General features: G+C 36.6%; 1 protein-coding gene across 4 annotated transcripts; it reads right to left on the bottom strand.

The window, feature by feature from the left end:
- Positions 1-572: 572 nt before the first annotated feature.
- On the bottom strand, positions 573-23665 carry tmem192 (transmembrane protein 192). 4 transcript variants are annotated; one of them, XM_069187695.1, is made up of 7 exons: positions 23502-23665; positions 18213-18365; positions 17395-17656; positions 15729-15863; positions 4829-4940; positions 3309-3448; positions 573-2779 (listed from the first exon to the last, which is right to left on the bottom strand). In XM_069187695.1, the coding sequence occupies exons 1-6, from the start codon at positions 23529-23531 to the stop codon at positions 3325-3327; spliced, it is 816 nt and encodes a 271-aa protein (XP_069043796.1). In that variant the 5' UTR covers positions 23532-23665; the 3' UTR covers positions 573-2779; positions 3309-3324. The 4 variants fall into 4 exon arrangements, with proteins under 4 accessions (XP_069043796.1, XP_069043795.1, XP_069043799.1 ...); XM_069187694.1 differs by having other exon boundaries at positions 573-2763; XM_069187698.1 differs by lacking the exon at positions 573-2779 and adding an exon at positions 19001-19079 and having other exon boundaries at positions 3100-3448.
- Between the last annotated feature and the right edge of the window lie 587 nt (positions 23666-24252).

Raw genomic sequence — 24252 nt, 5'->3', positions numbered from 1 at the left:
CAAAATGCAAATAACTTTTCTGACACTCATAAGAAAACCAGACTGTTGTCTCTTTCAGTGTGTTTTTACAGCAATACACCTCTTAATAAAATGGTATACTCCCACATTAAACTTAAAGTTATGGCTAAAACAGTGGAAATAAGATTCTGCACACCACTGTGTGACCCCATGTGTATATCATAGTTTCTGCATACTGTAGTGTTTATATGTAAGCAATGCACTTCAAATATTTTATTAATCCCTTTAAATAAAATGTGTATGCATGTTTTATTAATCTTTTCTTTCTTTTTACCATTATTGTTGAATTTACATAGTTTTAATAATTTTCAGAGAACAAGCATTCAAAAGTTCAAATTCCACATACAGTATCAGCTGATGAAATAAAAAAAAACTGCATTTGAACAATATCGGTTATGTCAAGGTCTGTTGCTTCCAAGTTAAATCTCTTATAGTTTTAAATGTTAATTTAATATTAAATATAATTTTGAATTTCATTTTTATAATGAAGTTAACAAAATAGGAAGTTTTAATAACAATGTATAAAGCTACACATCAAAAGATACAACAGATACTATAATTTACAAGCATTTTATTTAACATTTATCAACTCAACAGAATTATCTTTTTTTCCTTGCAAAAGGACATACTAAGCTATTTGATGGAAATGTTTGCCTGGATTTACATCTGATGAATGCACCTATTTTATATAAGTAAAGAAAATACCATTTACCACCCTGCTATAGGGCTACACACGTATAATGCCAAAAAACAAACTAAAATTCAGGCACAAAAATCAAACACCATGAAAAACTCAAATCTCGAATTCATAATCTAAAATAAATAAATGTACAATCTTTAATCAAATTACAAAGATAATAATACATTTTATATTAAAGGTGGCTTCTCAAATAACTTTACAGAATGACAACAACAACAACAACAACAACAAATAAAAAGAATACACAAGATATAACACAATTAAAACACATTGAGGAGACCGTGGATGGTGGTACTACGTACTGTATAGTAGGAGCAGTGGGGTGAAGAATGGAACCAGTTCAGTAAAGGCTCTTCTAAAAAAGAAGGTGTTGAGCCTGGATTTTAAGGTGTTTAGAGAAGGTGACTCTCTGATATCCTTGGGCAGAGAGTTCCAGAGCTTGGGGGCATAACAGGAGAGGGCCCTGTCACCCTGTCACAATGTAGATGGGCTTGGGGGACAGTAAGGTGACCAGAATTAGAAGAGCGAAGGTTGCGAGGTGGGGAGTAGGGCGATAATTGTTCAGACAGGTACTGAGGTGCCCAGCCATGCAGAGCCTTATAGGTGAGCATGAGGATTTTAAAGTCCACCTGGAATTTGACAGGAACCCAGTGCAAGGATTAAAGAATAGGAGTAATATGGACATACTGGAGTTTGTTCAATGTAGATTTAGATAACCCAGCAAGTAAAGCATTACAGTAATCAATTCAGGAGAACACAAATGTGTTGATCAGCTTTTCAGCCACAACTAGTGATAACATAAGGCCAAGTCTAGAGATATTTATGAGGTGAAAAAAAAAATGTTTTGACAATATGATGCACATGTGGGTTGAATGTTTAAGCCAGAATCCGATATCCCCCAAGGTTCTTCAATTTAGACTGGAACTCAAGTACAGAACCTTCTACAGATAGGGTTATAGGATTGGCTTTACAAAGTTGATGGGGGTTGTGGATAAGCATGACTTCAGTCTTTTCACAGTTAAGGTTTTATGTTAGAGATGCAAATTAGATAGAATAGAGACACCCACATTAGTGTCAGGTTTGGTATGAATGTATATTTAAGTATCATCAGCATAGAAAGGTTAGCTGAGGCCATGTGATCTTAAAAAGTGGAAACATGTAAATGCTGAAAGCAAGGGGCCCCAGTATTGAGCCCTGAGGAACACCAGACTTGACAAGACCAATTTCAGACCTATACCCATTAAGAGAGACAAAGTGACAGCGATTAGTGAGGAAAGACTTGAACCATTTGAGAGCAGTGTCAGAAACTCCAGTCTCAAGATGAGAAAATAAGATGTCATGGTGAACTGTGTTAAAAGATAGTCTTTTAAACATGTTTTGAATAAACTTTACATGCGGAATTTTTAAAGTTAAATGCAGAATTCTTAAAAAGCTGAAAACAAAACTTTTTAGCCACACATACAACAGAAAAAACTGTAACGTACATTGTAACATAAAAGTAATAAAACAAATAATGTCCAGTTGATAGCTTATATAAAATCATATTTCCAGTGTCTAACGGCTACCTGAAAACAATCACAAAAAATACAAAATAGACGGCTCTCAGAACATTATTTTCACTGTTCAACTCTTCCAAGTTAAATATTATCAGAGCCCATCTTTCTTAAGAACCGCCTTGATTTTATTAATACAGTTTTTAAAAAAATATTTTCATTCTCAGAATGATGATTTCTTAACTACCAGATCTCAGATATTGACAGAACAATTCTTACAGAACAAAACTAGCATCCTTATCAAAGTTCAAATACAAGCATCATCACCCCTAATTCTGTAGTAATTACATACAGTACATTAAAATAATGTAGAAATCCCACAGTAAAACAATGAGCATTTAGTTCCCCTTAATTAAACTCTCAATAAATGTCAGTAAACATCTTCTGGGGGGCTCCTGACTGGATTAAATCATATGGCACTGTGGATCCTGAAGCATTTCAGAAGACAACTTTTTCTTGAGTGCTCATCGTGACAGCAGATCTTCATTCTCCCTGTGAAGTATGGAAGCTGTAGCCATAAAACTGGGTTGATAAACTAGTCATTTTCTCAATTTTAATAAACTTTCACGTATAAACTTACTTATTTACCTATAATCATTCAACACATTATATTGAGAATTATTTCTTATTGCCATCCTATTTTTGTTTCTTTCCCATTTTTATAGTAATATTGATACAGTACATCACAGATATGGCTATCATGAAACACTGCATCTACTTTGGGCATTCCACACAAGAATAAGCAATTCATGAGTGCCCTTCATGTAAACACACCTGATAGATGTTACTCAACCATAAAGCACACCATGAGACGTGGAAACCCACAGATGTTTTTATAACATTTTTACATTTTTATTTTATAATTTGCATTAACAATGCTCAAGCACACCACATACCGATGTATAATGCACATTCTGTGTAGTGTGCTTAAATTTACTTTCAAAATACAAAAGACTGAACATAAATGAACTATTTCCAGTAAGTATAAACAAGGTCCTCTTGTTTATACAAGAGAAAAAGAAAGCACCAACCATTACCATTATTTTAATTGCTTCAGTCCCGGTGCTGCTGTGATGTTAAAGACAGAATACGTTTACTAAGCAATGAATTGCGTTGCTTCAGGTACTCAATCAGATCTGCTTGCTTTTCCACAACTTCTTCCAAACTTGAACAGTCCCTTAAAAGAAAGCAGAGGATCACACTATAAATTTCCAGGACTGAAAGTGCTGTAGTGCTAGAACAAAACTTTCTGGGGTGGGGAGAGCAGGTGGATATTTTTCGATACATATAAAACATTACTTCATTCTGCATACTTAACTAAACATACAATTTACTTTTTCTCTGTACATTGGGCAATAAATGCATACATTTTCTACCATAAATGCTCTTGAGCATACATCAATTATGGTGTACATACAAATTCATACCAGATCACACTATATATACACATACATTTTTTGTCTTAGAATATACAGAAAGTTCAACTATCTGCTTAACAAGTCACTAAACTGTCTGCTGCTGCCAAAACATAATTGAGCAAAACAAAGAAATGCTCATTTTGAAAGCTGGACATGTCCAGTTCCTACATGAGAGAACTGAATGCTCTGCCTTCAGTGCATCTGCACATTTCAAGATGTTATCCTTCAAATAGTCTCATCTTATTTGTAGATTGTAATCATACCCTGGCAGGTAACAAAGAAGTGGGCTGATACTGACCCCCGATTCCTTTACAGAATCAGCGCAGTGCTACTTTAGCAGAGAGCAAATAACATTAACAGCACAAACAAAAGGAAGATCAAATGTACTGTATGCAAAACGTTAACTGATATATTTTCAGCACAATGTAAATTTACTGATGAAAAGGATATTCAACACCTATTGTTTCTAACATTACAATAAATTAATGCACTGCAGTTACTTCCATAAATTACAGCGAAACCAGTAGTGACTTTATTTTTATGGAAATAATGGAGACACTTTTATCCTGTTAGGAGCTTGTATTTTTCTGTAGTTTAAAATGGATGGAAATGAACATTTTATAAATATATGTTCAAACACATTTTACCAAGAGCAACGTGGCTTGATTACGTTTATATTATATGACATTCTAAATGAAAGTCTGATATATTCCTATGCACATGTGTGAGAGACACCACTAAATTATTTTTTTTTAAATAAGCTTAATTATCGCTAACTTTTACTGACTGTATTGATAAGTCTTAAATAACATCAGCCACTTAGGTTTCTGCTTTGTGGTTACTGAAACTTTGTTTTTATTAGCCCCATTTATATAATAGGTAAAACAATAACTATTCTTATGGTTCACAGTAAATATGTATATATATTATATTAACACCCCAGTATAGCAATAGTAAATAACATAAAAAGCTTTAACACATTCTGCAACAAACTGTGTTAAAATTTAGAAGTCAACAAAAATTAGATGATTATTACTCAATGAGATGTCACATCTTGGTGATACAGGGTCATGGACTAGCAAAATAATATATTGTTCATATAAAAAACCTAAATAATAAATGCAAAATCCATTCAATACCTGAACCCAGTCTCTGTGTTAATCAGACTTCTTCTGCTTGGATATGCATTTGAACGTTCCTCCTGACTGATATCAGGACCTGGCTTTTCTTTGTTGAAGTTTATAACTTTCACTGAAAAAAATACAGGATACGCAGATAGAACAGTAAATATTCATATGTACAAACGGAGATAAACATTTTACATCAGTTTTACATCAAGGATACATTTAAGAAAGAAAATATATGCTCATGCACAATGCTAAACAACTATTATTCTAAGTTTTTATAGTGGTGTCATTTGACATTCAAACTATCATATGCTTTGCCATTTTCAATAAGTGAAAGAGTATGACCTAGTGTTTATGTTTGTGCTTCCCAAACTATGAACCAAAGAGTAATGAGTATTGAAATGAAGTAATGGAATCAAGACATCTGTGTGGCTCCTTTTTGGCACTGAAATAAATATCAGAACAAGCTCACGTTTCACACTGAAATTGTAGTAAAAAAAAGTGTCAAATATCTTTCATTAAAGCAATAATGTACATGTCCTTTAGCAATAGTTCAGGTTCTAACGGTGTTTTCTTTCTTCTCTTTTCAGCATGGGATAAATTATCACTTGTTCCTTTTCTTTAGCAAGACATGTTATTTCTAGCAATATTAGTAGTGATTATTTTTAAAACCGTTTGGAGTGTGGTGAAAAATTTACAACAACAAAGTTGTGCTGCAAACTGAAAAGGTTTGTGAAGCACAGACCTAGGATGAAAACAAACCAAACAGTGTGGATGTATTGTAAATTTTAACTTTCAGGTAAGCAATCTCTGTAATTCAAAACAATCTTCTAAAAGACTACTACTTCAAAAATTAATCTTAGCAATAGTAATTAACAACAACACAACTGCACAGAAACCAGTAGTTTATACTCTCTGCCAGGACATAACAGTAAATATTACAATATATTTACTGCAGTAATACTCTTTCAAAGGAATTGGGTGTAAATAAAACCATTCTAATAAGCTTTAATTTTATACCTCTCTGTACCGTCAAGACCTTGTTACCAATATAAGAAGAAATCTTACTGTAAAGCACTCTGAGAAGCTGTTATTGAAAGATGCAGCATTAAATGAAGTTTGTTATTTGCACTTAACACAGGAAAAAAATAACTGAACTTGGCAGTACTGAACCATAGTGTTAAAGCAATGTTGTTCATGTTCATTAGAAGAGTGAAAGGTGCAAATTAGGGGGTCTAACAACAAGGGCAGGCAAAGTCTTCAAATTATCACTGCAACCTTAAAGGCAACTTGCTTTCCCAATGGTGCCTGCCTCCAATTGTTTCCACCATCTGCCTCAGTAGAGTACTTTTGCATGGCTGAGTAAAGAGAGGCTGTTACAAGGCTCTAACATTGCATGGCTACCATGACACAATAGGCTGTAAAATAATCAGAGGACCACCTCGGTATCTAAACGGGGTGGCCTTCTCCACCCTTCCTCTCAAACATTATTCTTCAGAACAAAAGCAGGAGCACAGTGTACTGTACTCAAATAAATCAAAGCTCAACACTGTTCCTTTCAAGCTCACCCAACAAGCATCACCACAGGTTCCATGCTCTGAAACACAAGCAGAGTTGCTAATTATTTCTGTTACCATAATGTCTTATTACCGACAAGAAGCAAGGGCTTAAAGAGTCAACTACTCTAACTGCTCCAAACACCTCAGAAAAGGGAAGGGCTCAGAAGTGCTTCAACCAGCAAAAGGCACTTGTTTAGAATGATAAACTGAGCCATCCAGTTCAAAAATCACTGCTTCAGGTTGGAGCTGCTTAGTTATACAGTTGTGACTGGGATTCCTCAGGCAACAGTACACAATTGTAACCCCCATGCTTAACAGACTGCTGTGAATTTGCAGCATTACCAGCAAAGTATGCCTTTCTACGGGTGCTGAACCTCATGTAGACACTATGGGTGAGCACTATCAAAAGTACATTAAAATCCATGAAAGTCATCAAAATACAGTTTATATGTAATATCTATTTTTAGCAGCAATCAGGGGAGTTGTTAAATATGATTCCAAACAATTGGTTTAAATAACACAAAATGTCAATGTATATGGAAGGGCTCAGATTACACATCTTCCATTACAGATATTCATCCATCCTTTTTCAAACCACTGCTTTTAATTCAGGATTACTGGGGAGCTGGACCCTAGCCCAAGCAAAGGGTGCAAGCAGGGTACACCCTGGACAGGATGCCAGCCCAGTGCAGCACTTCTGATACGGCAACCATCCAATACATATTTTGTATGAAACTTGTAATGCACGGTCAGAGGTGGAAAAGCTCCACAATCCACCAATTATCAGTGAAACTGCATTATGGTATAATAAAAATACTCTATCTGCAATTACTCTATTGGGGTTTGTTTGGATCCCCTAAATTTTTGGGGCGTGTTTTTGAAACAAATAAATTGAAAAATCATTAATGTTCAACAATTATATGTCATCTGATGAGGCAGTCAGAGTACTTTCTTTGTTATTTTCAATATGAAAGGATACTTGAAAACTAAGTAGTTCAAAAACAGTGCTCTACTATAAACATGAGTTTAAAATAAGAGCATTTCAAAACACGTTTGTGCAGAAACACAGGCAGTCATTTTGTGTTAATAATTAAGATCTTGTTTGGTTTAAGATCTTGTCAAATCTTAATTATTCAGTTGCTACCAGAAGGATACCATGAGCTTGGCTTTAGTCTTTTAACATGTTCCATTACAAAAAAAGTTGCACTGATGAGGAATATATTAGAGGGCTAGGTGTTTAGGGATGTCTTCAACTATTGTTAAAGTTAATAGCTGCACCTCAGGGGAGTTACAAATATTCAGTTCTATTGATTACTAACTGTATCTGACGGCAGTTCTCAGAGAGGTAATCACTGGCACCAGTTAAATTAGCCCTTGGCCACATCGGACTAGTCTTTCCCTGCAGGAGCCCGGGGGGAAGCTGCCAGATTAAGCATAACTTTACAAAGAAAAAGTATTAAAAAATTACATCCCTGAAGGCATTCATAATCTATAGGCTAATAAAAGAAATCACAGCAGAGGCTTTGCCGCCTTAGTCATTATATACTTGGTTCAGAGACTTAAGGATTAACACAATCAATGATGCTCTTAATTTTGTAATAAATTGTGATTTTAAACAGCTTTCTGTCAGATATCTATCTGTTAGAGTTTAAGAGTAATTAAATAGTCATTGACTATGTAATTAACTAGCAATTAAGTAGGTTATGTTATTTTAACATGTTTTTCCAAAATACATTCGTTCTACACATGCATTTACAATGACTAAATTAGCATGTGTAGAACATATTGCCACTCTTCACGTACACTACACTGGGAATTTAATTCCTTCATAAATATACACATAGTTATTATACAGAGCAAAACAACTCATCGCCAAGTATGGAAATACGTACTAAAAGTTGTATTCAAAATATATATTTATTCAATAACTGTATATCCTGAAATAAACCATTTCAAATTTAATCACACACCCGAAGAAGGCTCCACATCCGAAACATTGTGGTTTCTTTCTTCTCTATTCAGCGTGGAATAAACCTATTACTTGTTCAATTTACATTTATGGAATTGGACACAAAATATTTACCACAACTCATTTTCCTTAGTTTTTCCAAATACATGGATATATAGAATTTGATACTACAACTGATTTTTTTTTACATTTCTCAGCTTCTTACAGCTTTAAAAAGTATGAGTAACAGAACATTTATGATAGAAAACAAAATACTTCCTTCTGCTAAGTCACTTTCTGATTTTTACCCCCCAAAAAGTCATAAATATCAAAATACAGGAAAAAAAAATGTTACAGATCCAGTAAAATGCATGTGATTGAAGGCAGTATTTTTGTTGAAGGATCTACATCTAATTCACAAAACATAGATAAGAAGAACTGAAAACAAATGCAGCCGTTTAACATACCTGGAAAGGAATTACCTAAAACAAAGAGGATGTATAATTTACAAGCTACAAATCCTAGCATTGTCACTTAAGTCCTGCATTTAGATTTTCTTTGATCTGGTACCATGAAGTCAAGCAATGGGACTAGAACCTGGCGAAAGAATGAACAGATCTTTAGGAACTCGGTGAAGCTGGCAAAGGTTTAGGATCCATCTTAAGAAATAATTACGAGGTATGTAAGGAAGCACAGAAGCTGTTATATCCTGCACTTAGACCTTCTGCTTTTAACACTTACAATCTATTGACACCTTCTGTCCCATTCAGAGGGCAATTTCTTCAGCTGTCTTGCTAAGACCTCTTTACATACAACAGTGAATTTTTAAAGACTATATAAAGGTTCAATAAAAGATAAGGCTAGTGTTTCTAACCTGTTGCAATAGAGATTATAATGTCATATGATTTAAGGCCTTTCTGTAGAAAGTGAGCCCCATCTAAAAGCTTTAAAGAACAGAATTACTGAATCCAAAAAACTAGAAAAACAATTTTGTGAAGTACCTTATAAAAAGCATAGAACAAAGTTCACTTCTCTTAGCCCCAATATTTAAAAAAATACAGTTAGTTGTCATTTAAATGTCAAAATCACAGACTCAGAATAATTAACTTTAACTTGAACAGAGTGCAAATAAATTAAAACTTTACGGTTTTGTATTAACTCTTATTTTCAAAGTGAAGTAACACTTTTAATTTATAGAGAGTCTTTCATGGCAAGCACAACAGTATTGTACAGAACAATTAATAAGCAAATAATTATAAACTAACAGTAATCAAGATTTAGTCAAAAGTAGATTTTAAGTGCATTTTGAAAATTTCACGGTCATGACAGTCCTTGGTGTCAATACTCGGTATCAGTTATGTATAAGAATCAGAAATATCACAATTCAAATTCCTAAATTACCTCATTATTTGCAAACAAGAAAACACTAATGGTAATTTACAGAAAAGCAAGAAAATTCCTATTTTTTAGTGTGATGGATAATGAATGACAACAAGTGCATAAGGATAAAACAACACACCAAAGTTTCATTGTGAATTTGAGATGGTTTTGGATGTTGATATTCGATTTAATTTCAGTGTTATCAAGTAACAACTCAAAATCAAGTGCATTTACTTAACCAATGTAGAAACCACCCTTCCATCCATCCATTTTCTAAACACTATCCAATATAGGGTGACAGGGGAGCCGGAGCCTGTCCCAGCAAGCAGTGGGCACAAGGCAGGATACACCCTCATTTTCTACTTTTATATTTTTAAATGTATAAAAGATGAAAGTCCAGAGGCAGTTAAATACATGTCTATAGTTGTGCCTACATAGCGCTGAAGAATACTGGCATAAAATGAAACCCAGTGCCACGCTGTTGAATGTTGAGTGCCACTGGTAAGAAAGAGACATTTAAAATGAGCCACTGCTGGACATGATTTAAGACAGCTCTTTTACAGCTCTCTCTGTAAAATACATGGCGCCCCAGCTAAAAAGGTACTGTACTATACTTCAGTTAAAGATGCAAGACTGTGAGTAGCCCTGTAGTAACCTACAATGTCTTGATTCAATCTAGCTTTCTTCAGGGACCAACACAACAAATAATTTATGAAAATAAAAACAACTTGAAAGAGCCAATAAATGTTTGTTGTTCAGCTTTATACCATACTAAAAAAAACAGATCTACTGTACAACCAGTCAACATACTGTTGAGTACTGAGCAGTCACAGTGAGGTTGCAAATGCTGGTCTTGCCATGGACAATTCACAAGAATTGTGACATGATGCAGCCCTTCCTGCTCACTAGTCACTGTAATAACTAATGTAATGCGATGTACAAATGAATAAGCACAGGTTGTGCAGCAGATATTTCAGTGCAGAAATAATAATAATAATAAACTTTATTTTATATAGTGCCTTTAAAGGTGGCTTCTCAAAGCGCTTTACAGGATGACAATAACAATAAATAAGAAGACTACAACAATAAATAAGAAAATTTCACAAGACAGGACACAATTATAATTACAACAATACAACAATAACAATAGAGGAGACCGTGGAAGATGGTATTAAGAAGAGCAGAGGGGTGAAGAATGGAACCAGTTAAGTAAAGGCTTTTCTGAAAAGGAGGGTTTTGAGTCTGGATTTGAAGGAGTTTAGAGAAGGTGACTCTCTAATATCCTTGGGCAAGGAGTTCCAGAGCTTGGGGGCATAGCAGGAGAAGGCCCTGTCGCCCATACAATGTAGACGGGCTTGGGGGACAGTAAGGAGGGCAGAATTTGAAGAGCGGAGGTTGCGAGGTGGGGAGTAGGGCGATAAAAGTTCAGACAGGTATTGAGGTGCCAAGCCATGTAAAGCCTTGTAGGTGAGCATGAGGATTTTAAAGTCTACGCGGAATTTGACCGGAAGCCAGTGCAAGGACTCCAGGATAGGAGTAATGTGAACACTTGCACTAGATCTGGTCAGGATTCTGGCTGCTGAATTTTGGACATACTGCAGCTTGTTCAGAGTAGATTTAGATACCCCAGGGAGCAGAGCATTGCAGTAGTCAATTCGAGAGAATACAAATATGTTGATCAGCTTTTGAGCCACAGTTAATGATAGCATAGGGCGTAGTCTTGCGATATTTCTAAGGTGAAAAAAAGATGTTTTGACAGTATGCTGTACATGTGGGTCGAATGTTAAGCCAGAATCGAATATAACCCCAAGGTTTTTCAATTTTGATTGGAGCTCAAGTACAGAGCCATCTACAGACAGGGTTACAGGACTGGCTTTACGAAGTTGGTGGGGGGTACCAATAAGCATGACTTCAGTCTTGTCACAGTTAAGATGAAGGAAGTTTTGAGTCATCCAAATTTTTATGTCAGAGATGCAATTAGATAGAATAGAGACAGCCACATCATTGTCGGGTTTGGTATGGATGTATATTTGAGTATCGTCAGCGTAAAAATGAAAGCTGAGGCCATGTGATCTTAAAAGCTGACCAAGTGGGAACATGTAAATGCTGAAGAGCAAGGGGCCCAGTATTGAGCCCTGAGGGACACCAGACTTGACAAGACCAATTTCAGACCTGTACCCATTGAGAGAGACAAAGTGACAGCGATCAGTGAGGTAAGACTTAAACCATTTGAGGGCAGTGTCAGAGACTCCAAACACAGTCTCGAGACGAGAAAGCAAGATGTTATGGTCAACAGTGTCAAAGGCAGCACTGAGATCAAGAAGGATGAGTATGGAAAGAGAACCAGAATCAGAAGCTATTAGGAGATCATTGGTGACTTTGACTAGGGCGGTTTCTGTGCTGTGAAGTTGACGGAAGCCAGATTGGAGGGGTTCGAAAAGGTTGTTTGTCATGAGGTGGTTATGTAACTGAAGTGTGACAGCACGTTCTAGAATTTTAGAGAGAAAGGGTAAGTTGGAGATGGGGCGAAATGTTCCATCTGTGATCTGCATGAAGAGTTAACAAGTAATTCTTGTCGGCAAAACTACCTAAAAGTCGAGAGAAATACTTCTATTGGATTAAAGACGTATCGCAAGGCTGCTTGTTTATAATGTAATAGGGCCACTTCACCTCACCAGTTCTGTTGTCTCATTCTGCGTCGCAGAACATGGTGCTGTGCATACCTGGAAATGTAGTCTTTTTAGTAATGAGAATTGGAGGTTTTACATTCTACTGTGTACATTTTACTTTCATTGTGGTTTGAAATGCATTCATCAATGCTGATTCTTTCTAACCCCAAAATATAAAAATAGCATTGCAGCTCCCCTTTAATTGAATGTACACACCAGCAAAACTGGGCAAATTCTTGTGGTTTGTCTGTCAACTCCGCTGCAGTTTACTGCACATTTCATTCCATACAAAAATGCAAATATCTTTACTGCTGTGAGAATCTATAACAAATTGTTAACAATGTGTCCCTTCCTCCAATCTTGCATTTTCTGATGATTTGCTGGGAAATAAGCCAGAGACTTAAACAACACGGCAAACCATCACCTGATACAATGAGTCCCCTTTAATCAATCATTGACCAAACGCAAATATCCTGTTCCAGAAAGCTCCTATTAAAGCTCCGGCATTCTTGCAGTCAAGTGTTTATGTGTTTGCGTACCTGTGTCAGTACTGCCTCTTAGACTCTCAATCTGTCAATACCCAAGCAACAGCTAACAGATTAAACCTTATGCTTTGGTGCCATTTTTCTGTTTTTTTCCCCAAGGTTCCAAGGCAAGATTAACCCAGAAATGTAAAAAAAAAACTTCACAATTGAGCTTTCAAAATTTTGTATGATTGAGAAACTGAAAATTTTCAATGTATGCATCGTTAACTTTCAGAAGTTAAAGGAATCACTAAAGTTTTATGTAGCTCTTTAAAAATAACCTCATTAATAGTTTTCTAGCATTAAAAATAGTGATGCTTCTGAATGTCAAGGAGTGAGTTCTGAGAAAGCAGGATTGTCTGCTCAAATAGAAAGCAAAAGGTTTTTATTTCAAAAGTTAACTCCTTGAAGAATAAGAAGTAGAATACTTTGATGTCAGAAATCTTAATGATGCCCAACACAATAGTGTGTATTCAGTTTTAAATGAAGAGAAAACTGAAATTTCCATCTCTTAGCTTCTCCAGTTAAACTCATGCATCTTCAAAAGAAATTCGAAGACAGGGGTGAGCTGTCTCCTTTCCAAATGTTTCCTTACCACTAGGAAAATAAAAAGGATACTCTGGCTATCAATGGCTTTATAACTTTACTTTAAAAAAAACTAAGTACAACCTAAGAGATTACAAAGTGGCGAGAATTTTAGAGTATATCGGTAAAGGTCATTAAATCATTTAAGGCTATTTCATACAAAAGAAAAGGAATAGTTAAATTATCACATTATACCATAATATACTGAAGTGTCATTAACTAATGGTACTTTTTAAAGAATGCCATTTCTCTTTAAAGTCATACATATTTGTCTAATATGCTTAAATTCAACATTTTGATTCTTCTGACAAGATTAAAGTAATACATTTTACCTTGTATCCGTTTACTGGTAAAGAGGATTTCAGTTGTTCTACGCAAAACTGACTTGAAAACAAGTCTCTTGTATTATAAATGAAATCTTTAGGTCCGTGAAATAGTCTGTATTGTGCTGTAAAATGATGTAATGAAAGTGATGTTAAATCAATTCAAATGTTTGAGGCAACCTGTTTCTATTTTTACACTTTATCAACCTCTCAGAATAATCCATTTTTAATTATAGCATTGAACACCTTTTTTTTCCCCTCCCTTTCCAAAATATCTTTGCTTTGGATTAGGCTATGCGAATACACCAGTTCCGTACATTATCGATATGTCTGTCTTTCTGGCAAGTTACCGATTAGTGTGGCACGCACCTGACTAAAGTCTCCAGCCTTTGAGCAATGTGTTTTTCCCAGCTGGCAAAGAGCTCCGCTCTGAGCACAAGATGAGCTTTATAACCATTTGATAAGCTAATATTGTCTAGATTCAAAGGTCCAAAGGAGCTGTGCACATCTAAATAACGGATGCTGAGCCTGAGCAGCTCGCAATGCAACAGTGACCTCTGTAGATGTGCACTTCCAGTGTTATAAGCAACAGCTATGCTGATGGCAAAAAAGCATCTCACCCGACAGGTCAGAGGGTGCAGGTATGTTATATTCATCTTTCCCCATGTTTTGACAAGAACTGGAGTGCTGTGCAAAGCCGATCAAAAACTGTTGATTACAAGTCATGAAACTGGTTTCAATGAATAAAAAAGAAAGGTATTTTCGCCACTGGGTTAAACCTCAATCTAGCCTGCGGATTTAAATGTTTAGGGATTTACAATGAGGTGGTACACTTTGGACTTCAATAAAGTTAAAAGAGATACAGCACTGTCTGCCAAACAGTCAACAATTCTTTTATCTTTTTTCTGTTTTTAGTTTTTGTCTTTAACTGTAAGGACTTTATTCTTTAAAGAAAGTCTTCTTTCAAAACAACATGATGTTTAGTATTTTACATAGTAAATCATCAATACAAATCTGACTGAAAGTACAGATTAATTAAAAATAGGAAGAAAGGAACAGTATTTTTCATTTACATTCCTGAAACACTCACATTCTTACATACTGCAGCTCAATTTAAAGTAAATGTGATCTTGGGATATGCAAGTGGATTTTTTTTAACTGAGCAGGATGAATGGTGGATTCTAATCAAAGACACGAACTCAGTCTATAACAGTTACAGTAAACAATGAAACAATTCAGAGGTGTTTCTGGGTGGAGTGAATGCAAAGTCTGCCTTTGGCAAGAATGAGGCTAAGACCTTCTGACCCAAAACAAGAGCCTGCTAATTCCTAAGGCTCCCACCCTTATTTGTTTACTTGTATAGTTTCCAACATAATTAAGTTTAATTTACTCTGTTTATTAGATAAGGATGTTTAGGTGAATATGTAAATGTTTTTTTATTCATCCATAAAAAATGTAAACTAAAAATGCCAATCACCCAGACTCCTGCCTGTAAAATTAATAGAATAAAATACATTTTCAAACTGAATCTAATAACCATCCTTCATTATGAAGGATATAAAAAGCTATTTATATTTGCCAATAACTCTTGTCATTGACGAAGAGAAACAGTAAATTATTAAGGCCAATGCACCGACTCCATTTCTGTATGGACACAAAAACAAATGTATATGTTCTAAATAGAAATAACAGAAATAAATAAAAATCAGACCAAGATTGCAGTCTTTATCTGCATTATTCTTAATGTGTGATTAAAGAACCACAGTAGATTTCCAAAATATCTGTCATGGGTTATCTAACTTGAATGCTCCATTTAACTGTCCTGAATCTGCAAGGTAAATGTTGAACCAAATCAGCAACATTATTAACACTGTAAATCAAAGACAGGATGATGTCCTATGCTGTAGAGTAGGGTTATTCTCACCTGTGTAAATTATAAGGCAGGGAATGGAGAAACAGAGCTCCAGCCCCAGAAGTCCAAGGATGATATACATGTATAGGTGATTGTCAGTCGGAAATGACAGTTTCATAGACAGGACAAGTAGCAGTCCTGCATTCCCTAAAATAAAAAAAAAATCATTGCAAATGTAATAAGGTAATGTCAATGGTACAATAATAAACAAACAATTAATGGTCAGCTCAAAGCTGTTGGCATGTATTTGTTGCTGTACACTTACATTCCTGATAATTTCACATGTAATATAGAGACAAGAATAATTGTATTCCGGTGAGATAGATATATACAGTATATTATGTTGGCCTGTACATACAATTAAGCTTTTAGGTGGTACCAGAACTAACAGAAGACAAAAAAGTAAATTTGTTAACCTTCTCAGTAACATGTAAGCAACAGGGAATATCAACATAAAAGACAACTTCTGAAAAACATCTAATCTTATCTAAAAGAAAAACAGTTTAAGGTCCTCGTCATATTTACCTATTATTTTTCAGTACTACCTTTCCAGTGGACAAAGAATATAAATGGTGTGTGCATCCATTTTCTCCAAATGAAAAGGTTAATCTGAAATAAAACCTTTTCTGAGCAAAGGGTACCTCCAAGTGGCTAACACCGGAATCACATTTGTAACATGCTTGTAAGCATCCTATCAATTTCAATTCAAAGACACAAGGGGGGAATTTAATGAACAGTATAATAAATTATTTATAATAAGCAGTAGAATAAATGATTTGGAAGTAAACCAGAACTGAACAGCAATTCAACAGTTTTTTTCATTCTTCAGCTAACTATTCTTGTTGCATGTAGCTGCAGTGATATTGTACTAATCTCGCCACAACTCCAAGGCTAAGCAGAACTGGGCTAGAAAGACTTCCAAGGAAGACCAAGCTGGTGCTTTTGCAGTGCTGTTGTACCAATAGCCGGCACTTTTACCTTTGGATCAGAATTCCCAGAATAATGTCCCACTGTGGTGACTGGGCACACTGGGCTGTAGGAGGTGCTGTTCTTTAAATGAAACATTAAACTGTGTTTATTGATTTCCAGGTCATTAAAGATCCAGTGGCACTGTTCAGAATCATAAAGGCAAGACCTTGGTGTCCTGTCTGAATTCCACTCTGGGCTTGAACAGACTCCCTAAATATTAATCTTAAATAAATTGGTGAAACAATTTCTCAATTCTCCACCAGAGTGGGTTTGGTGGCATAAATATGGGGCAGGTTCTGTAATTCTGTGATGGATGAAGTGGGTACTCTGCTGCACATGAAGTGCTTTGGGAAATGGGGTTTAATTCCACATGTGGAAATACGTTTCTTAAACAGGTATTTGCCAGCTTGAAAAAATAAATATAATAATTATTATTATTAGAATAATTGCTTACACTTATATAGCGCTTTTCTGGACACTCCACTCAAAGTGCTTTACAGGTAATGTGGACTCCCCTCCACCACCACCAATGTGCAGCACCCACCTGGATGCTACACTCCAACACCTTATCAGTCTCTTTCGTGAGATAAGAAACCTAAAGAAAATTAACACTGTTGCTGTAGACTAGCATCTTCTGTTCAACAGTAGATGGAGGTCAGTTCTAAAATGTTTGCTATACATCAGATGACTGCCGGGCTGACTCACCCACCTGCAGAATGTATGAACAGCGGCAGATGCTTCAAGTTCCGTGTGGATCGATAGAACTGCAAGTATCCTCTGTTCCGGGTCCTGCTGTGATGGTGCTGTACAAACTGCTCAAAAACAGCATGTAGAAGCCACAGGGCGACTTTGCTAATGACGATTACAGTCTTAGTCTTAAAGTCCTGTAAATAACGCTTACACTCCTCTGTGTTGTCCTCTCTGATGGAACAGAAAACAGCTAGCACAATGGAGAGGATGACAAAGGCAACCTAGGAAACAAAGAAACAACACTGTATTTATCTTTCTGAGAACCACATTTCTCCACCAAAACCCTACATTCAGCGCCAGAACATCACAATAACCTAACAGCTTTTGTACATGAATATTATATGTTCATCTTCAGTTTACAATTAAGTGGTTCTAAGACAGCATCTATTAATTTTAAGCATTCATGCTTCTCCTTAGTAATGCACACAAAACAATTGCCTTTGCCTACTATGCACTGAAACACTTGTTCATGCTGCGTTCACCACCATGCTTGTCTTTTCAGTATCTTTACAGAGTCTGTGCACACAAAAATACATTCATTTTTTCTCCTGTAGCATTACTTAGCTTTGCATGTGAACAAGGTGCAGTGTAAGATAAAGATTATTACCACAAATGTTACTTTTCCACAATTAATTTGTTTTTGGAGAGAAAAAAAATCAAAATAATGCAACTTTTTTGTATTTCTTGTATTGTTTTACTTAAAACGATTAAAAATAAAAAAGTGGATATGAAGAACACCAAAACACCAAAAACAGCTTGTAATCGTGTACTACTCACATGAAGGAATGAAAGGAGAAATGCAAACCACCAAGTAGGCAATTTCTGAAACTCTGATTTAATATCAGAATCCAGGACATGTGGTGAAATGAGAGGTCCTTCAACTAGTGGGTCTTCTTCCATACTTTGAGTTACATCGTTGAAAGAAGTATTCTGTGAAGACCAAGAACATGACACAGGTGAATATAATTGGCATCGGTGCTTACTTTTCTGCCATTAGGTTAAGTCTAAAGTAACTTTCGTGCTGGTAAATAGTAACCCCTTAAGGATTCTAAAGCATGTTACACACAGGAGTATGCCAGGATATCAAGCTTAAATCCCTTCCTGATTTAGGGTGGAGCGATGGCTCTGTGGCTAAGGATCTACACCTGTGACTGGAAGGTTGCCGGTTCAAATCCCGCAGCTGGCAGAGAAATCCTACTCCATTGGGCCCCTGAGCAAGGCCCTTAACCCTAACTGTTCCAGGGGCGCTCTACAATGGCAGACCCTGCGCTCTGACCCCAGGCTCTCTCCCTATCTGTGTGTCTCATGGAGAGCAAGCTGGGGTATGCGAAAAGATAATTCCTAATGCAAGAAATTGTAAAGGGTTAATAAAGTGATGATGTTGATGTTTATTAAGTTGCATGTAAATTAAGTTTACATGCAACTTTATTAACTGTTTATTAAGTTGCATGTAAACTTAATACTTAATAAACTTAATATAATAATGCATGTAAACGGTCTCCTACATAATCAAATAGAATTGCTGGTCACCATTCTGGAGTTTGTAAGTAAGAGAAGAGCATCACCTATTGGTCCACCAACACCCCTTGCAGCTGCAACAGTTTTGTAATGGAGTCTTGTATCCTCGTTATGACCAGAGGCAGCCTTTGTTTGAAAATGAAAAAATGAAGGCAATCTTGCTGAATATCAACTAAGAAAAGCAAATATCATGGAGTCATCAAACGTGTCAGTTATTGTTTTCCTAGCACTAGATACCAGGATAAGCTCTAATCTGATTAGTCAATAGGACTGAGCAAGAACTTCGCTACTTGTTCCATATCAGCAAACAGCATGCTGTCAACTTCAAATGCATATCAAATCTCAAGGTATTCTTCAAGAATGGTCGAGAGGAGCACACAAAGTCCTGTTGAGGTGAATATAACAAAAGCAGATAATTGGCATGAAACCACAAATAAGAATAAAAGTAAATGTCAAAGAAGGGCAAGGAGAGAGTAAACATGTTGGACTTGAAGCTTGAAAAGGGCAACATATTTAACAAGAACAACAAGATGAGAGACTGTCCACATGATGTGCAGTACCTCCAAAAAGCTCCATGGCGATGTGAAAGGTTGTGGTGGGTTTGTCAGTGGACAGACAGGAGATATAGGTAAGTAAAGCAACAGTATCATCCAGCATAATCAAGAAGCGTACTTGTTAGAGAAACCTTTGAACTACACAGACATAATGAAATGGTAATACACTGCTAAAACTGTTTGACAAAATGTCTGAACTGCCCATTATATGTAGTTGAATGCAAATAAGCGAGATTTCTATTACTAACCCATGGATTCACACTGCTATCTCCTGTATAGCTCATTTCACCCCAAACACACTAAAACTCTCTCCCTTTATCACAGTTCCTTCAGCTACAACATCAATTTCCAGAACCAAACCCTCAAAATGTACTCTTTTTTCATCAAAAGAAGGATACCCTAGCAGTGTTAATAACTCAATTAACTCGGACCATCAACTCAATCAGGAACTCCCACCACAACAACCGCATTCCTTTGGTGCTTCCCTACCACCCCAACACACTTCCTATCCCCAGGACTATTAACGACAACTTTTCCATCCAACAGGATGATCCCTCCATTGGGGCCCTCTTTTCTGACTGCCCCATTATCTCATATGGCTGATCACCTAATCTGCTTAACCTTGTTCACAGCTCCCTTGATCGCCCTCAGCAACCATCCACACCAGGCACTTTCCCTTGCAACAGAGCTCGCTGTTTCACCTGCAAGTACACATCTAACACCGCACTCATTCAAGGCCCCTCGGACAATTCTGGATCACCCAGAGAGTATCTTGAACCTCCAGCAACCTTATTTGCTTCATCTCTTGCAGTAAATGCCCAGCCATCTACATTGGAGAAACAGGAAGGAGACTTGGAGACCAGTTCAGAGAACATGTTAGGGCTGTGAAGGTTAAAGATCTCCCTGAGCCCATTGTTTCTCATTTCACTTCCGACGGCCATGATCACACTATTCTCTCCGTCTGTTTTCTCAAAGACTGTTTTCCGAACTCATACATCAGAAAGACTACAGAAACTAAAATTATCCTGCAGCTAGGATCACACCTCCCCCCTTCTCTTAACGACAGACTACTTTTCTTCTAAATTCTCTCTATTCATTGTAGGTTTCTTTTCACACCTCTTTTCACCTATCCTGACGTCACACTACCTGATTGGCCACTCTGTCTGTCCCCTGCTCCCGCCTCCCGCTCCTCCTCTCTCCCAGCTTTTGCACTCCCGCTACATTACCTTTGCTTACTGCCCTGTCTTTCTCACACCTGAAGAAGGCTCCATGGCCGAAATGTCTTTCTTCTCTTTTCAGCATGGAATAAACCTATTACTTGTTCCTAAGTGAGATTTCTGTGAATTGTTTGTAATAAAATATAGTTGTGTGTTAGTTTGCAATGTTTAATAAATGTTTCTGCAAATCAATAATTAATGACTATTCTTCATTTCTGATTTTTAAGCGAGTTTGTTCATGTCTCATAATAATTGTACCTGACAATGTCAGTAACACAAGCAGATAAAATGTATCTCGCAGATGATCAACAGAGATATTGCATATATGGTCTTTGTAACAACAAGAATATCATGTTTACACCATGAATGCCACTCTAATTTAAATTTAACAGCACAAGAGTGCTGTAAATTCTTGACCGCACAACAACACTTTCAAAGATTTTCTACAGAATTTAAAAGTACCTTTGCACTATTCCATCTTTAAATTTCCAAAACAAAAGCAATTAGTATGCTACAAGGCTTGTGTATAAAGAGATTACTCTTACATAGATAACACAGGGTGAGGAAGCAAATATTAAAACATATGAACGTCAGTAACTCAGAGTTCTTGAAAAACTTTAAAAATGAGAGGCAGGTTTGTTTATTCAGTCATTTCTAGATAGTGATACAAGAACCATTTTCTTCAGGACTCTTCCTGAATTGACTGTGAAGAAAGGACTGTCTCATGACTCTGAAATTAGGGGCTGCTAGTATCCATTTATGATCGCTAGTTCTGTTCTCAGTGTATAGCTTAAAGTAATGGTTTGGATTAACTTCTAAAATGATGTTCATTTCAGAATTTTGAATTTTGGCAGCAGGGGTCTAGAGATACAATTATTGTGCTACTGTGGTTATCCTCACCACAGTGAAACCACAAAGGAAATTATTCTCTCTGAGTTTATTGCTTAAGTCTTAATGATACAGTCCATAATATGACTTTTTCGGGAATGCCAACTGATGTATTCAGAATTGTCAGAACTCTGCTACAGGTCTTGTATATTGTTCCAAAGGATGTTGATCCCCAAGCGCGATGCACAAACAGACCTCTGTGGTCATGAGATGAAACTATGAAAATAAGCTGGTTCCTCTTTTCTATTTGAAGCTACATTAACCGACATTGCTAAGAAAAGAAATGTGCTCACGACAACCCAAAGCAGACTTTTCTTTTAACTGAGTAGATGCAACACCGAAACATAACTTTACAATTCCTCAGAGACACTGTTAATCAGTTAGAATTAAAACTGACGAAGTGTGAACCGAACGCATTTGACATTCCATATTAACGATTCAGAACCTACAAGCAAAAAAAAAATCTTCACAAGAAATCCTTTCCAATTCACATTATGCTAGTGTCTCTCCTCTATGAAAGACCAATGGGCCTAAACATTGTGAACTTCATTATAACATTATGTTATAATAATATCACCGATTCTATTGTACAGTCTTAGAAACTGGGGTCACTGGGGTTGCCCTCCCATCTATACAGGACATTTATGACAGGCGGTGCTTGAGGAAAGCTCTAATGTTACTTATGGGGTCTTATCATCAAAGACCCCACACATCCCAGCTACAGACTGTATGACCCTTTACCATCTGGAAAACGGTACCGGAGCATTCGGGCCCAGACCACCAGACTCAGAGACAGCACTATCAAACTATTAAACTCCCAGCCTCTCTCACTCTCACCTATGATCTGAACCTCACAGTGCCTTCTTTCTTACCAAAAACTCACACATTGAAAATCTACCTCTACCTTACATGTCAAAAGCTCACTCCCCATAATTTCTATCCTTTTATTTCATTCTGTTGATGCATGTTTTTGCACATCTGATGTTGTTTTTGCACATTACTTGTTACCTTTTTGTTGTTTTGCACATTGTCTGTTGTTGTTTTTGCACACTGCCTGTTGTCTCTCTCTTTCTTTTATTATACAATTGTATTGTTGGGTTTTTGTTTGTACTACATATCGTCTGAGAGCTAGCGAAATAGCATTTCGTTATACCATATACTGTACAGTACCTGTATATGACTATAATGACAATTATAGTCATTCAAGTTTCAACTTGAACTTGAAAGCAAATAATTCAACTTGCAGTGAGAAATTTCCGTTTTAGTTTTGCAGTTTTTAATAATAAAGATCTTTATTACACAACGTAACGCTTGCAATGGCATAGCACGTAGTATCACATTTATCATTTTTAAAGCCTTGTATTTATACATCGCTTTTTATCCAAAAGCAAATTTCGGATAGGAGTGGACACACTTCATTCACTAGTGACTGTGGAAGCACAGATTCTGCGCCAGCAACCCCACAACAAAGTAGAACTGATAGACAAAATTCACTAATTGAATTATTTCAAAAGTGCAAAGAAGAGCGTTTTTGGTTGCATGCTGTTGTAATAGAACATGAGTAACTTAGACATTTTTTGCAACGACCACAACAGAAAGGCGTGGGACGCTGAACTCGGTGACACATAAAGAAGTGTTTTTGATTTGTTCAAATGAAATATGAAAATATCATTACTGTACACTCAGATATTACAATAGCGTCACATTTGTCCAGGATAACATCAGTAAAAACCTAAATAAGAAACAACCCTGACCCACAAAAACAGCTTATCAAGTGTCACATGCAAATATCACCTGACAACAACTCCACTACCAGTGAAACTACATGAGATACCGCACCAAATTGTAAGAAACCGGGGTTCGCCAGCCCAATTCACGCCAATACGTACTATTTTTGACGCTCTTCCTTCTGAATCCATTCTACCGCCAGTTAATTCGTCGGGCACTAAATGAAAAACAGAAAGAACACAGCAATGCCACTACAGTTGCACACAGACCCACATCTTCAGCGCTGTTGTTTAACTCTGCGATCACTGATGCCGAAGTCCCGCACTTCCGGGTTCCTCTCCGCTAGGTCTAGTCTCATTGGTTCCTCTGCGGACACACACCGACTCATCCGAGCGGAGAGCCTTCAGATCACGTGCTTCTCACACTTCGTAACATAGAGTCAACTGGGGTCACAGAGATGCAAGTCGAAGTGACTTTGACATCAGCAAATACCGTACTTAAACTAAAATTTAACCAATTAAACTCAACTCTAAACTCATATAAACGTGTTGTTTGCATATGTAAATGGAAACCGGGATCAGTGCCCTTCATTTTTTTTATTTTAATGTTCTCTCAGTTGTTTTTTAGTGTTAAGTATTTTCCATCCATCCATTTTCTAACCTCTTTCTTTGATTCGGGGTCGCCGGGAAGCGGTAGCCTATCCTGGGCTCAAAGCAGAGTACAACACAGACGCATAAAAACACTCGCATCGGGCCACTGTTGGCAGAAGCCAGTTAACATATCAGTGTGTCTTCGGGCTGTGGGTGGAATCCGGAGCGCAACCCACGCAAATACAGGGAGAGCATTCAAACTCCACGCCGTGTTCAGTATTTTTAATTTATTTATTTTGTCCCTTAAATTTTTGTTGTAATC

The sequence above is a fragment of the Lepisosteus oculatus genome, chromosome 1, assembly GCF_040954835.1.
Source record: "Lepisosteus oculatus isolate fLepOcu1 chromosome 1, fLepOcu1.hap2, whole genome shotgun sequence".
Classification (NCBI taxonomy): Eukaryota; Metazoa; Chordata; class Actinopteri; order Semionotiformes; family Lepisosteidae; genus Lepisosteus; species Lepisosteus oculatus.
This window is presented reverse-complemented; position numbering and strand designations above follow the sequence as displayed.

Excerpts from the sequence above, each read along its gene's own strand:
- tmem192 (XM_069187695.1), bottom strand. The coding sequence starts at position 23,531 with ATGGATTCAGAAGGAAGAGCGTCAAAAATA. Across the intron at positions 15,864-17,394 it reads GCTGTTCATACATTCTGCAG|GGAATGCAGGACTGCTACTT; the intron begins GTGGGTGAGTCA and ends TTTTTATTTTAG. Across the intron at positions 4,941-15,728 it reads CTGCCTTATAATTTACACAG|TGAAAGTTATAAACTTCAAC; the intron begins GTGAGAATAACC and ends TATTTTTTTCAG.